Source organism: Microtus ochrogaster, chromosome 6 (genome assembly GCF_000317375.1).
Source record: "Microtus ochrogaster isolate Prairie Vole_2 chromosome 6, MicOch1.0, whole genome shotgun sequence".
Lineage (NCBI taxonomy): Eukaryota > Metazoa > Chordata > Mammalia > Rodentia > Cricetidae > Microtus > Microtus ochrogaster.
The window spans coordinates 82,819,843-82,835,952 of record NC_022013.1 but is presented as its reverse complement, the minus strand read 5'-3'; the positions used below and the strand labels follow the sequence as shown (position 1 = coordinate 82,835,952).

At 42.0% G+C, this 16,110-nt stretch overlaps 1 protein-coding gene across 1 annotated transcript in view; it reads left to right on the top strand.

Annotated features, from left to right (window-relative positions):
* Dnah14 (dynein axonemal heavy chain 14) overlaps positions 1-16,110 on the top strand; it is a 229,533-nt gene that overhangs the window by 133,557 nt on the left and 79,866 nt on the right. Inside the window, exons 47-51 of the mRNA XM_013346965.1 lie at positions 672-809; positions 2,296-2,463; positions 4,010-4,180; positions 14,049-14,246; positions 15,570-15,731. Of these exons, the coding sequence (XP_013202419.1) occupies positions 672-809; positions 2,296-2,463; positions 4,010-4,180; positions 14,049-14,246; positions 15,570-15,731 (837 nt within the window). The remainder of the gene's footprint in view (positions 1-671; positions 810-2,295; positions 2,464-4,009; positions 4,181-14,048; positions 14,247-15,569; positions 15,732-16,110) is intronic.

The window sequence follows — 16,110 nt, the reverse complement described above, 5'->3', positions numbered from 1 at the left end:
TCTCTCTCTGTCTCTCTCTCTCTCTCTCTCTGTGTGTGTGTGTGTGTGTGTGTGTGTGTGTGTGTGTGTGTGTGTGTGTGTGTGTCTGTTCTGATTTCCCATCTGGCTTTACTCTGCTAAGCCATTGGTCCAAATAGCTTTACTCATCAACCAATAAAAGCAACACATATACAGAAGGAATCCCACATCATTCTTCAAATAGATTGACATTTTGAAGTGACTGTCATTTTTTATTTTTTAATTCTTTTTTTATTGAGAAAAGGAAAAAAAACAAGTTTCCACCTCCTCCCAGCCTCCCATTTCCCTCCCCCTTCTCCCACCCTTACCCCCCTCCTCCCACTCCTCTCTCCCTCCCTCTCCAGTCCAATGGTGATGGATGGCGATAGAGACAGAGACCCACACTGGAGCACTGGACTGAGCTCTCAAGGTCCCAATGAGGACTGTCATTTTTTAAACGGAATGTTCCTGATGACATTGAGAAAGCCAGCTGGAAGTAATTTATCTTTTATGACAGGTTCCCTGTAAGAACACAGGTTCTATTACCATTATAACTTCTGTTTTATAATAAATAGTATTCTAAATGTTTGCCTAAATTCCTCTGTGTGGGGTGGGAAAATTGATATATTTTTACTTTTGGCAGATGTATTCCTTTTTTAAAACTCTTCCCACAGACCATTCAAGATCTTGCTATAATTGCTTCCTGTGCACCTTCTGCCAGTGGGAACGATGTCAGCCCTCGCCTCCTCAAGCACTTCTCTCTGCTAGTGCTGCCTCATCCTCCACAGAGCGCCCTGTATACTATCTTCCGGGTAATGCACCTAGCTTGTCCCTCCCTCCCTCTCTCCCTCCCTCCGTCCACTGGAATAGTACCAGGTTCTCAAGAATGCTATAGTACTCTACTATACTGCTTGGTTTTTGTCAACTGGACATAAGCCTAGATACCTGGGAAGGGCAAATCTTTTCTTTGTGCATGTGTGATGGTTGAAATAGGGTTTCTCTGTGTAACCCTGACCAAGCTGGAACTTACTGTGTATGTAGGCTGGCCTCAAAGAGCCACCTGCTTCTGCCACCTAAGCGCTGGCATTAAAAATTAGGCATTATCTTGACTGGTATTGATGTGGGGGCTGGCCCACCGAGAGCCCAGCCCATGGTGCATAGTGCCACCCCTGGGCAGGTCAACATGTATAAGAAAGTAGGTGGAATAAACCAAGAGAAACAAGCCAATAAGTAGCACTCCTCCATGGCCTCTGTGTTAGTTCTTCCTCCAGGTTCCTACCTGGAGTTCATGTCCAGCCTCTCTTGAATAATGGCCCACAAGCTGTAAGATGAAATACACCCTCTCTTTCCTATCTAACTCATTTTCTACTGGGGAAGAAAAAAAGAACATATTCTAAGGTAAAGTCTGAGAACTTGAAAACACTAACACTGAGATATTATTCTTGTCTTTATCAATTTTATTTCTCCTACATTTTCTGGACTATTCCAATGATTTTTCTCTTAATACTGAAATCACAATTTAGCGTTTATACGAAGTGCTGTGGTACATGTCTAATGCAATCCCAGGACTTTATTCTGCTGACTGAGTTCCTGCATCTGGCATGGGCTCTTTAAGCATGAGCACTCTTAGTTCTGACCTTGGCGTCTTCTCCTAGGAGGCGGGATTTCCTCTGCCAGCCTGGCACACACATGTGCTTTCTTCCAAAGCAGTTTTCTTTCCGGTGTGGCCATGCTCTCCTGCTGCATCAGAATCATAAGGGATCCAAGGAAAAAATGGCTTTAAAAAAAAAAAGAAAAAGAAAAATGGTTTTAATTTACCTTTAAACTTTATAAAGAAAGAAAATGTAAGATTAATTTTGAAGAAAGATACTATGTTCTATGTAATCTCACACATCAGATGTATAAACTTACACTATATTTCAATTTGAGCCATTTTTCCCACAAGGAATTTTGGACTCTCCAAAGAAAACCTATGTATTTGGTGGTCCAGACAGGGTAATGTTCTAACACCTGCTCTCTCAGTGAGCAGGGAGATGAGAGAGCACCACAAGTGTCCCCAAGGAATACACACCACCTGCCTCTAGAATACTAGGCAAACAGTAAGAGCTCTCAGAATGTCTGTTTGCCACACCCAGGGGTGCCTCTGTACTTATGCCACTACCCTGCCCTAAGATTTTAACTAGGAATAATTTTCAGTGGAATTAACCCTCCATTGCAGTCCACATGTATGCTTCTTGGTAAATATTAGCTGTAGCCCATATTTAAATGTTTAACTGAACATAAAATTTCTCTTTAAAGGCTCACTTGGGAATGTATTTCTCCATCCATAACTTCGTAGCTGAGGTTCAGAGGTGTAGAGACCAGATTGTGCTTTGCTCCCTGGCGATATACTATCAAGTCTGCAAGAACATGCTGCCAACGCCGACCAAATGCCACTATATGTTTAACCCCCGAGACATGTTCAAGGTCGGTTTTGAAGTTAATTCTCTAGCTTATTTTTAGCACTTAAATTGAGGTGCAATTGTGCTGCACTGCGTCTCTGTCTCCTGTCTCCCTCCCTTTGGTACTGTCCACATGAGAAGGTGAGAAGGTGTAAGCGTGAACTTGCATTAGGAGCACAGGTCCATGGGAAAGAGTTGTGTGGCGTTCCTGTGACTGCACGGGAGTGAACCTATGTAGGGACTTTGTACACCTGCATCAATTTTCACCACTTTTCCGGCAGTGCTGGCTCTGGCAACAGCCATAAGTAAATAATTTTCAAACTTCAATGTTAAGAAAAAGAATTTAGCCAGGCATAGTAGCTGTGGTAGTTTGAATGTAATTGGCCCCCATAAGCTCATAGGGAGTGACATTATTAGGAGGCGTGGCTTTGTTAGAGGAGGTGGTCTTGTTGGATGAAGAGTGTCACTGTGGAGGCATGCTTTGTGGTCTCATATGCTCGAGATACTGCCCAGTGTCTCAGTCTACTTCCTGTTACCTGCAATTGTAGGACTCTCAACTCCCTCTCCAGCACCGTGTCTGCCTGCATGCTACCATGTCCCACCATGAGGATAATGGATTAAATTTGTAAACTATAAGCTAGTTATAACAATTAAATATTTTCCTTTATAAGAGTTGCTGTGGTCATGGTGTCTCTCCACCACAAAAGAAACCCTAAGACAGTAGCACACATATTTAATCCCAGCACTTGAGAGGCAGAGGCAAGTGGATCTCTTGAGTTCAAGGCCATCCTGATCTACAGAGAGTTCCAGGGCATCCAAGAACACACTGACAAAACTTGCCTCAAAAAAAAAAAAAAGAAGGAAGAAGAAGAAGAGGAGAAGGAGGAGGAGAAAGGAAGGAAGGAAATGAATGAAAGAAATAAAGGAAAGAAAAAGGGAAAATGAAGGAACAAAAGAAAGAAAAGAGAAAGGAAAGGAAAGAAAGAAAAATTTAGTATGGTATCTTTCTTCCCTTACTGTAAAAGTTCAGCTGATTTGCACAAGAGTTCTTAATCAAAACAAAAATCAAAACACATCAACATTAGACAGTACCTCAAAACCAGGTATGGTGGTACCTTTAATTCAGTGCTCAGGAGGCAGAGGCAGAAAGATCTCTAAGTTCGAGACCAGCCTGTTCTACATGAAAAATTGTAGGCCAGCCAAAGCTATAGAGTGAGGGGGATATTAATAAAAGTCCCTCACTGTCACCTATGCTAGCAGCATTTGGCACCAGGCTATGGCTTCTAATCCTGGCAAGTCTCTCTTAGATGAACCTGAGATGTTACCAAATCTCCTCCCACTAGGAGCCATTCTGTGGCAGGTTTCTTTGACTTTAACTTGCCCATCCCACAGAAACCTTCAGATTGTCATTTACGGAAGCTAATGGTTCTTACCTTGGAAAGTGTTTTCTATTTTTATAAAACATACACTCACAAAACTCGGGCTTTCATCTCACACAATACCCTGCTAATGTTGGTTATATATTTTGTTTTTTGTTGTTTTGTTTTGTTTTGTTTTTTGATCCCGCACAGCTTCTACTGGGGTTGATGCAAGCAGACAAGAGTGTTATCAACTCCAAAGAGATGGCTGCTAAGCTCTTAGTCCATGAAGCCAGCCGAGTGTTTCATGATCGTTTAGTGGAGTCCAGTGAAAAAAGTCTTTTCTACCAGCTTCTCTCAAAGGAACTCCAAAACCATCTGCAGGTGTGTTCTTAAATGCATTTCAAGTGGAATTTTGCACACACATGCACGCACACGCGCGCACACACACACACAAAATGTTGTTTAATAAAAGTCTCCAAATATGTCTATAATATTAATGAAAGCAACTTTTATTCTCTTAAGAATTGCATTCCTTACTTGACAATATCCAAGAGCACAGCTTGTGATATGCAGGAAATGATCAGTCCTTGGATCCTGGCCTCTCAGATCCTCAACCCTGCTCCTCCCTCTCCACTGGCAGCAGAAATGCCACTGGAGTTGCCCAGGCTCCTCATCTCCCTTCACCCCTCTGACCTTTAACCTCCTTGCTGTCTCTTTTAATGCCGATCACAGAGACAGATGTGACCAGCTGACCAGAGCTGAGTCTTGAGGCTCAATGGGCAGTGAGTCAGCTCTTCACGGCCCTGTCCTGAGACTCTTGGGGAGGATGTTAAGGGCCTAACAGCAGTGAGACAGAATTGTAGGATACAAACTTCATCCTCAGAACTCTACTTATATAGATGTGCACATAAACAAATATATGTAAATATGCGTCTGTATGTGAATATCTAAATATGCACATGTATATGTATTGTTCTGAGACCATTACAAAGTAATAGAGATTTTAAATTTTTTTACAGACATTCCAATTGCTATATTCTCTTCATTGGACTTATCTGCCTTTTAGTGTAGACACATCTTAATATCATTTATGCTGACCTATATCACTTCAATCCTTCAGTCTTTTTTAACTCTATTCAAATATGTTGGCATTTAGGACCCCAACATAATGCCTTTTCCATCTCCACATCCACCAGCCTGTCTTCTCCCATCAGTTGTCTCGAATCTTCTGCAGTCCTTCCCTGAATACAGGTCTTCCTTTTCCTCCGTGGAGCTGCTCTTGGGTCATGCTTTGGTGGCATCTCTTCCCCAGTCTTTTGCCTGGGTACTGGATATCCAGCCCTTCTAGTCTTCTCTGTCTTCCCTAGTCTCTGAGAGGCAGTGGAACCTGGGGATTTTAAACTCAGTTTCTACCCAGGTTCGAAGCCCAGGTCCTCCCCTCATGAGCAGTATCCTTGAGCAAATGCCCCCTCTGTGCCTTGGTTTCCTGACGTCTAAGTAAGGGCAGTAATTTCCTACCTCACAGGTCTTTGGTGAGAATGAGCATCTCTAATGAAAAGAAAACATTTAGAATTGTTTCTGATACACAGTAAGTGATACATCTCAGCTATTGTGATACTGAAAAATACTCTTATGTCTACATTTTAAAGATTTACTTCTTTGTTTATTAAATGTATATGGGTGTCTCATCTGAGTGTACATCTGCACACCAGAAGAGGGCATCAGATCCCACAAGATTACAGTTACAGACAGTTGTGAAGTCCCATATGGGTGCTGGGAACTTAATCCAGGGTCTCATAAGAGCTGCCAGTGCTGGCCATCTCTCCAGCCCCCTACACTTTAAATGTAGGCAAGAAATTTGGTGGAAATAACCTAAACCTTAAGAGAGAGAGAACTCTATACCTATGTCATGCTGCCTGGGCACCTCACGTTCAGCATGTCGGAAACCATTTCTCATCTGCATCCATTGACCCTCTCCAGCATCAAGATGCCCTGCCCTGGTATCGGCTTTAGTCTCCATGGCTCTGTGTATACCAGAAGTCTGAGCATGTGCCCCTGTATTCCAACCAGAATACAACTTCTCCACAGCCTCTGCCTTTGTAACTGCAGGCCCCCTCCCATGGCTCATTCCTGGCCACTTTTCAAGACTTAGATCATGCACATCACACTAAGTTAAATAATGCAGGCTCCGGGTGGCCGATGCCCACTATGAGTGAAGTCTAAAGCAGGTCCGGCACCCAGGAACAGGAAGAAGGTGCCTCAGTTAGACAAGATGAAGAGGTCTTTTTCAGAACGGTTGGACGTACTAATACATATTTGGGTTGGTAAATTTATTTAGTTTTTATTTCACATTGTCATGACTTTGTATTCTGTGCATATATGAAACTAGAATTTGTCAGATTAGTGTATGGATCATTTTTTAAATTCAGTGCATACTTTTAACCATGTGGTAACCTTTTCTGACCAATAACCAGCCTCCTCCTAGACTGTGACTCTCCTTTGTGTAAGACCATGGGGCTTGTCTATCACAGACCTGCCTGCGCTCTTCCCAGTCTACATGCCTTATGAGGACAGAATCACTGATTTATTTCTTGATAAATCTCTGGAATTCAGCTTATATCTAGGATGAATGAATAAAGACTGAGTGAAGGGGTGGGGCTGGCCAGACGGCTCCACAGGCGTGTTTTTCTCCTGCAAACCTGACAGCCTCGGTTCTAGCCTCAGGCGCACATAAAGGTGGAAGGGGAGAACCAACTCCCCCGACAAAGTCTTCCTCTGACTTCCAAATGTGCCCCCCCCCACACACACACAATAATAATCCATCTTGTTTTTAAAAGAGTGAATGACAGACTAGTCAATTGAAAATCAGAAGTGGCCCTGGGAGAAGCCACTGACCTCCCTGTAAGTGCGTGCACAAATCTGTTTTCACTTTTTATTACAGCGAGGAGCAGGTACAAAGGCAGTGCACAGTGAGGAAGCACCTCCGTGGGAACCAGGTTTCCTCAGCGGCCATCAGCCCTGTGGGTGGCAGAATTAACGACTGTATCAATCAAGGATATAAACGACTAGCATGAGAATTAACACTTAATTAACTGGTTGCCTTCTTTAGAGAGTGGACTGTGACTCTAATAATAGGGAACACGGTGCGCGAAGTGCTGTCTTAAGAGCTTTACACACCGTTCCTACATAATCTTCCTTCACAACAACTCTACGATGTAGGCGGTTATTATCCTCGCCTGACAATCAGTGCCAAGCAGAGCAAGGTCAGGTGACGGCATCACCATCCAAACCCAGCACATCTGGTATCAGACAGCCCCTTAGCCATCATGCCTTTCTGTCCTTCTGTCCTTGGACCATCATTTGCTAAGCGAATGACTCCTGAACGTCCATCAGGAATTCCCAGCGCTGGGTAGCCAGTGAGGTGCATGCTGAGAACTACGGGAACTGGTGTGAACACTGCCTGCAGTCACCTTTAGCTCTGATAGCCAGCGCAAAGACCCCTGCAGTGGACAGGAGGCGAAAGGGCCAGACACTGGTTTTAGAGAAGAGGAAACTTGAGACTATCTAATGAGGAAGAGTTAGCAGCCTTGGAATGATAGAGAACCAAAGGAGGCAAGTGTGGGAAGTCACAGGACTGGGATGGTCACTAACAGCTGACTGAGGAAGAACCCTTATCGCACGTTGTCCGTGGAGCTACAGTTAGAGCTCTCAACCCAAAGGAGAATTTTTGGGCAGAACTCTATTTCTATCTATATTCTTGACTTCTGAATACTTGTATTTTATGAGAATCCTTAAAAAATATGATTTTGAGGAGGGGTCCACAAGCTTCACTTCCTGAAGGAAAACACATGCACACATACACACGTACGTGTACACGCACACACATACACAAATAGGTTAAGAGCCTGAGTCCTAGGATCCACTGCTGGAATCTTCTATGACAGACAGGTTGGTCTTAGGAAAGATAGGATTTCAATGTAAAGACAATGAAATCTTGCATATCGATCGAATGCTCACTGAGTTCTCTTTTTACAACAGATCCAGTGGACCCACGAAAGCCTGATGAATAGCCCAACTGTATTTGTGGACTTCATGGATATAAACAAGCCTCACAGAAAGAAGATCTACCAGAGCACCAATAACTACAACAAAATTTTCAGCATACTTAAGGAATTCCAAATGAAGTTGGGCTCAACATCTCTGGAGGTAAAGCTACACTCTAGGAAAACCTGGGGAGTGCTAAGCATGTATATGTTTATTTGGGTGTACTTGTATAAATATATATCAGATATTTTCAAGGCTGTGTGCCTGAGGAGTGTTCCCTCTTTTAAAGCAGCCCATTAGAAACACACTTGTTTGTGGGTTTCGCTACTCTTTGTCTCTGTGGCATCTAATTGTAAAGATGGGGTGAGCTGAGGCTGTAGGGGACTGAGTGGCAGAGCTAATGGAGTTAAGACATGCAAGAGAATATAGCACCAGGGTCCCGAGTGACAAACTCACCATGGCTGTGGCTCTTTTTGTCTTTTCCATGGCTGTAATGAGCAGAGACACACTGAAAGAGACGCCAGCCAAATCACAGACACCATGTGGACTTTCCTAAGTCTCCCCCACCAGCCACTGCCAGGAGAGCAACAGAAAAGCAACTTAGATGCCATTTTTCTGTCCTTCACTCTGTAAACTCAACCCCACAAGTGCCCGGGTCAGCTCACTAGAGTATTAGTAAAGGGGTGAGTGAGCTCACTGTGAAAATTTGTCTTCTCTAAATGTTGACATAGATTGTTAGCTGGGTCTTGGTCACCACCATGCCACTAAAGAGTCACTCCCATTCCCGTTTCCTTGTACATAAAATCATAATGCACACTTGACTTTGCTAAACCTATAACTCGTTCGTTTGCTACATTTCTTCCGCTAGATGTCTCATTCAATTGTATTCTTCAAGGAAGCTATGGAGCACATTACAAGAGCTACCAGGATCCTCCGACAGCCAGAGAGTCACATGTTGTTGGTATGAATTTCAGTTTTTCAAGTGCTTTTAAGTTTGCAAACCAAAACCTCAGAAACTCCAGGAAAATCTACTTATTGAAGCTGTAGTCAAATAAACTATGAAGATCCCAATAATTGAGTCATAGAACAGGATCTTTGTCTTCATTGTTTGCAGAAGAAATTTGCTGGCACGGGGACATGCTATTTGTTTGGGAAAGGCCCTTGGTATGGCTAAAACAGATGTGTTTGCACCACACATAATGTATCCTAGCATTAATCTAACATCTGCACAGGTGGATCCTGGCTTTGAAAGTAGTATACCAGGTTGGATATTGAGTTAGACACAGGAGCCATTACACAAAGATGTGTTTCTTATGAGAGTCAGTGACAGCTGAGTTAACAGAAAGTTCCAAATACTTACACAGAGAAAAGGTTTTAGAAAACTAAATAAAACCCACAATATTAGGACAGCAAGATAGCTCAGTGGGTAAAAGTGTGTGCTGCTAAGCCTGACAGCCTGTGTTTGATAATGAGATCCACATGGTAGAGGGAGAACGTACTCCTACAACTGCCTTCTGAGCTTTGCCCGGGCTGTGTCATGTCTGTGCATACACACATACACACACACACACACACACACACACATCAATAGATAAATAAATGTAATGAAACAGTTTTAATCCATGATATTTAGCCAATTGTATAAATTTATATTTTATTTATAACTTTTTTCTCCAAAAGAAGATTTTATCTTGCATATAGCACACTAAATTTTGACTTAATCTTTTTTTAAATAGACATTTGAAAAAAATTAACTAAAAAATATTTAGAATAAGAAAATAGAATCAAGAAACACAATACAAAGTAAATCCACCACCATTCTCCTGCCCCGCCAGCTATTTTCTAACTAGCTCTCCCATCTATAATGGTGTCACATGAGTGTCCCCTTTCTTCTGTCTGGGACTCCAGCCCGTGGGACAGTGCTGCCTGCTAGGGTTGGTCTTCTCAAATCAACTAACCCAAAAACTTTCTCAGAGTCATGCCCCAAAGTTTGTCTTCAAATTAGAAAATACCTTGGGGAAATGAAAGCAATTACACTATATGCCTAAAGCAGTACTAACAGGAAATTCTATAAGACATTTATAGGTTTTAATGTTTATACTTAAAAATAAGAAAACTTCAAATCAGCGGCTGGAGAGATGGCTCAGCGGTTAAGAGCATTGCTTGTTCTTCCAAAGGTCCTGAGTTCAAATCCCAGCAACCACATGGTGGCTCACAACCATCTATAAAGAGATCTGGTGCCCTCTTCTGGCCTGCAGACAGAATATTGTATACATAATAAATAAATAAATATTTAAAAAAAAGAAAACTTCAAATCAATAGCCTAGATTTCTGCCTCAGAAAACTACAAAAAGAAAAGATAACTGATCCCAAGAGAATCAAAAGGAAGAGACTAGTTAAAATGGAGTAGAAAAAGGCAAAAGCAAAGCAACTAAAGATTTCAGTGAATCCAAAAGTTGGTTCTTTAAAGGATCAAGACAAACTTGTGCTAGACTGACTCGAGAGAAGATTCAAGCTAAAATCAATAGCAAGGCTATCCATGTCACTACTACCATTACAGAAATGGGAGGGGCCATAGGAAATAGTAAACTAGATCGCTTATACAAAAGGGGCGTTTCCTAGACAGACACTGCCTTGTCTCCTTTTCTGTTGCTGTGGTGACAGCACCTTGACACAAGCAACGTAAAGGACAAAGATTTCTTTGGGCTCGCAGTTGAAGGTACAGTCCATCACAGCAGAAGAGTCGAAGCAACAGGGGCTTGAAGCTACTGGTCACATGACATCATACTCAGGAGAAGAAAAAGAGGGATGCATTCTCGCTGCTCGGTTTCCTCTCTCCATGTACACAGTCCAGGATCCCTGTCGGGGAAGACTCCTGTGCACAGTAAGCTGAGTTTTCCTTCATCAGTTAATGTCAAGATAATTCCTCACCAGCATGCCCTGAGGCCTGTTTCCAGGTGACTCTAGGTCTTGCCAGGCTGAGAAGTAACATTGGCCATCACAGACACCAACATAAAAACCGAAGCTTTGGAAAGCCTTAGTGGGTCTGCCACAAAAAAGAAAGAAAGAAAGAAAGAAAGAAAGAAAGAAAGAAAGAAAGAAAGAAAGAAAGAAAGAAAATTTAATTAGGAATTTAGAAATTTCCCACAAGGAAAACCACAGAATCAAACGGCTTCACTGGAGAATTCTAACAACTGTTTAAAGAAGAATTTATACCGACCGTTCACAGAGTCTTCAAGGAAATAGAGGAGGTTTTGCTCTCCAGTTTCTCCTTCTTTCTAGAAATACCAATAGAAAGGCCAGACAGAGACTCCAGTCCTTCTTGAGCAGGTAAAATAAAGCTCCCTGGGGTTTAGCTCATGGTGCCAGGTCCCAAAGAGTCCAGACCGCGTGGTCCCAGGTCCTGTCCTAGTTGGGACCCTTTGTTGTATCACAATATAGCAGTGAAGAAGCAGGAAAGCAAATGACCACATACAGAAGAGCCATCAGCATCCAGAAGAGGGGAAGAGGTTTAAAGGAAGGACGAGGCTGTGTAATAACAACCGTTTTTACTGAGCTCCAGAGGACTCAGTTGCCTCTTAAAAGCCATCTCTCTTCCCATAGTTCCACTGCTTAAGAGTTATAGTACTTTTGAGAACCACACTGTGGACCAAGCTTCTGGCACATGACTATATAGCAGACAAGCTGTATACAAGCCAGAGATGACTTAATAATAAGAAAACTACATCTGTCTCTCTTGGGCATATTGTTGTAATAACTCTGAACATATTAGCAAACTAAGGCAGGTGATATATAAGAAGTATTTTATATCGAGCAAAAGTGAGATTCATCCCAGTAATGTGTGGTCTAGTTCAGTGCCCAAAAGTACTTGAATATGATACTGTATTTAAAAATTAAAAGCAAAACTCTCAAGTTACAAAACAAAACATTTAAAAATTCAACATTTATGATTTTTAAAAACCTTGCTCCATACAGAGACGTTTGTCAACCTAATTAAGAGCATCTATAAAAACCTTGCAGCTTAACAGTGAATTATTAAAACATTAACTCTAACCCTGAGGACAAGTGTGCTCCATCTCCCAGCTTCTGTTCAACATTATAATGAGTGTTCTAGCCAAAGAGTTGGGCAATAAGTAGGGGGTGGGATTCAGAATGGAAAAAACGTATGTGCAAGTGTCTCTGTTCACAATTTTACATGCTCTTCCTTGGAGAAAATCACAAGGGCAAACAACTCGATTGAAAATAAAGAGATACTTCCCAAAAGTTCAAGAAAACATTCTCAGAATCAGTTCTCATTGGGGGAACCAAGCTGTGATGATACCAGTACCTGAGCGTTAAAGGAATCAATATCCTGAGGAGGGATCGTATCAATTACCACATGGAGAGAGACCAACAGGAACTCTTGGTGTTGGTAGGAATGCAAATGGCACGGTCACATTGAGAGACGGTTAGGCAGTGTTTTGCAAAGCTAAATATAGTCTGGGTATGCAGTCTAGCAAGCATGCTTCTATATACATGAAAATGTATAGCCACACAAAAGCCTGCGTGTGGATGACTAAAGCAACTTTAACCATAACAGCCAAAACTTGAAAGTTACCAAGCTGAAACTCAACAGGCACATGATAACCTATACAGTGTAATATCATTCAGAGATTAATAAATAAAGTAAGGCTAGAGAGTGGCTGGGTCAGTAGCGTGCTGCCCAAGCCTAAGGCGTCTGATTCCCAGCACCTGTGTACTTGCAATCCCAGCAAAGACAGGAGAATCCCTGGCACTTGCTGACAAGCCAGGCTTTCCTAAACAGCAAGCCCCAGTCCACGGTAGAAGACCCTATCTCAAAAAACAAGGTGGCCAGCTTCTGAGGAACAACACCCGAGGTGGACCTATGGCCTGTATGTGAAAGTACCCCACATGCACCTGTAAACCATGTGCAGCCATGAACACACACACACAACCGCCCCAACACACAAGCTAGTAGGCTGCAAAAGGACATGGTGAATCATGAATGCATGCACTAAGAGAAATAAGATGATCTGGAAAATGATATGCTTACATGATTCCAATTATATTCAGAAAACAAGATAGAACTATGGAGATGGTAGGCTTATCGGTGCTTGCCAAGAGCTTGCTCAAGAGGGAAGCTCCAACAGTTTTTTAAAGTGATGAAATTCTGTTTGATAATGCAATCATGAATACCTTATAATTTATGTTTAGTTTGGGTTTTTATTGGTATGAAGGGACACCATGAACATGGCAAATTTTATAAAGAAAATATTTAATTGGGGTGGCTTGGTTATGGTTTCAGAGGTTCAGTCCATTATCATCACGACAGGGAGCATGGCAGTGTGCGGGCAGACGTGGTGCTGGAGCTGAGAGTGCTACATCTTGACACACTGAGTAACACTTGAGAAAACAGACTTCAAAGCCCTCCCCCACAGTGACACACTTCCTTCAACAAGGCCACACCTCCTATCAGTGCCACTCCCTTGGGGGCCATTTTCTTTCAAACCAGCATGGTATATATTTGTCAAAACCACAGTGCTTCACAGCTAAAGACTGAACCTTAGCATTTGCAATTTTGTTCTTTTTGAGACAGGGTCTGGCATCTCCCAGGCCAGCCTTGAACACCAAGTGTAGCCTAGGTTGACCTTGAATTTATGATCCACATCCCAAATGCTGGGGTTACAGGGGTATACCGCCTTGCCCTGTTTTATGTGCTGTGGGGGAATCAGCCAGGGTTTGGTCCATGCCAGGCATGCACCTTCAGCTCAGTGTCCACAGACGTGTGTGAGGTCATTTTATCACCACCAAAGGACTTTGATTATCAAATAAAGAAATACCTATCTAGTTTTATGAACAAAGCATCAGATGCTGATAATGACATACTATTGGTTTATAAGTCCATTTGTGCTATTTTTCCAGATTATCAGTGCAATAAAATTTCATACATTTTAAGAGGCTATGAAGAGATTGAAGGCAGGTGTTTGTCTTATAGTCTGAAGTATGCTTACTGTAAATATAGCTAGCATAAATAAAGAGAAAAGTACTTGTTGATTGATTCTCAGGATCGTGGGTGTTTGTTTGTGTGTGCTAGGAACACAACTCAGGGCCTTGCCCTTGATAAATGAGTAGTATTGCCCTGCTCTAAATCCCAAACGCCAAGACTTTATGAATCAGATGTTGGATTTGTTTGTTTTTCACAAAGATTGGAATCGACGGATGTGGAAAAGAAACTTACGCAACCTTAGCCTGCTATGTGGCAGAACACAAACTCCACCGAGTGCCAATAGCTCACAACTCTGCCATCTTAGACTTCAGAGAAATGTTTAAGAAGGTGTTTATTCAAGCCGGCTTGGAAGGGACCCCCACTGTTGTCATGGTCGACGACTTACAAGAAGAGCAAGTAAGTGCTGATGCCCTTTATGTCCCCAAGAAGGTTTGTGTGACTGTGTGTGAGTTTTCCCCTTAAGTGCACCATTTCAGCGTCTGTGTTCTGTGCTTGCCCAGCCAAAGCCTACAGGCTGTGTTTGTAATCATGCCTTAGTCTGGAGTAAACAAACAGCAGAAGTGTTTCCTGCCTTTGTCATTTCCATTCTAATCGACAGATTGGAAGTAATTACGCCCGGTAGCAAAATCAGCAACTTCTTATCAGAGCTCTGTCTGTTCTCTGCCCACAGACGTGCACAGATGTTTGTGTAACTTCTGTGTGTTGTAGCAACTTTGGACACTTCTCTTTCTCTCCTTTATCCATCGCTATCGGATGCTCCTTGCAGGATTGTTTTTTACATACAAGCAAAACTTCCCCACTATTTTGCACAAATTGTGTCCTTTTACTAAGTCAAAACATAACTAGGAATGTCACTGCACGTCATTTTTACTCCTTATGACCAAATTCCAGAAGATGTACATGACTTGTATTCTGAAAAAAAATATACTTTAAAATAGTATTTAAACCTTATCCTTCTTTTTCTCTCAATTCTGGGTCTCTGTCTACCAAAATTTTTTGGCCAGATGGCATATTTGAGAATAAATGAAGTTCCATGTCATCTGTCATATTTTATAAGAATCTAAATTTTCTACTTTTTCTGTGTTTTCTTACTTTCCCCAAATCTAAACACCCTGTTTCAGTAATCCCCTTGAGACTTACCCAACAGCCTTTCTTTCTGGTTTTAAAAGATGCTATTTCTGCCATGCTTAGAGCCTATCATTCTAATTCCATCAGTGGTTTTATAGAAAGCCATCTCTGGCCAAAGGCTGAGAGGAACAAAGGTGTGGTGGTGAGAGACTTGTTCAAGTCAAAATAATACCTCCACCAGGCTAATTCTAGCTTTACTTCCTGATACAAGGTCCAGCTCACCGTCATGCACCCAAACCCAGGCATATAGCGTCTACTGAGTACCTAGTACATATCTCTCCGACATGTTTGAATTAAAGGGTGGGTAGCTGAGGCTTATCTTGATGAGACTAGACTACCACGCCAGCATTTGTGGTCAGTGGCCTTCTTACCCTTGATTGACAAGACTAAACTACCATGTCAGCATTTATGGTCAGTGGTACCACGTCAGCATTTGTGGTCAGTGGCACCATGTCAGCATTTGTGGTAAGTGGCACCATGTCAGCATTTGTGGTCAGTGGCCTTCTTTCCCTGATTGTTGACACTTTCTCAATTTGTTCAAAGCAGAATGTGTGATTTCTTCACCCCTGATTAATCTATGCTTCATTTAAGGCATCATTTCTGGAAGATTTGAACTACATTATCAACGGAGGAAAGGTCGCTACTTTGTTTGAGAACGAGGAGCTGAATTCTATTGTTATGAGAATGAGAACCTTTGCTGAACAGTCTAATTTCATGGATGACAGAAAATATCTACTCTCATTGTTCCAGAAGGTACTGTCTGTGTCTCAACTCACATTGTCATGGTAATACAGACCATATTTGTAATTTTGTACATGATTTTCAACTTGTATGTAATTCCCTCATCATCAGATGAGTTTTTTAAAAGCTAAGACAATAACGAGCACCCCTTCACAGAGGCACATCTGCCCTAGGGAGCCCGAAGATGGACAGATCTCTGAGGTTGAATCGCTAATTTTTTTCTAAAATAAAACAAAAGAAAAAGCAACAACTGTATACAATAAAAAGGAAACCTCATCTCCACATTATTTCTTACATTGAGATTCCTTCCTTGAGGTTAATAAGGGTTTTGTCTTGGCTACATTGGTATCAAGTCAGGAAAAGCAAGAATATTTCACCCTAAAACTGATCA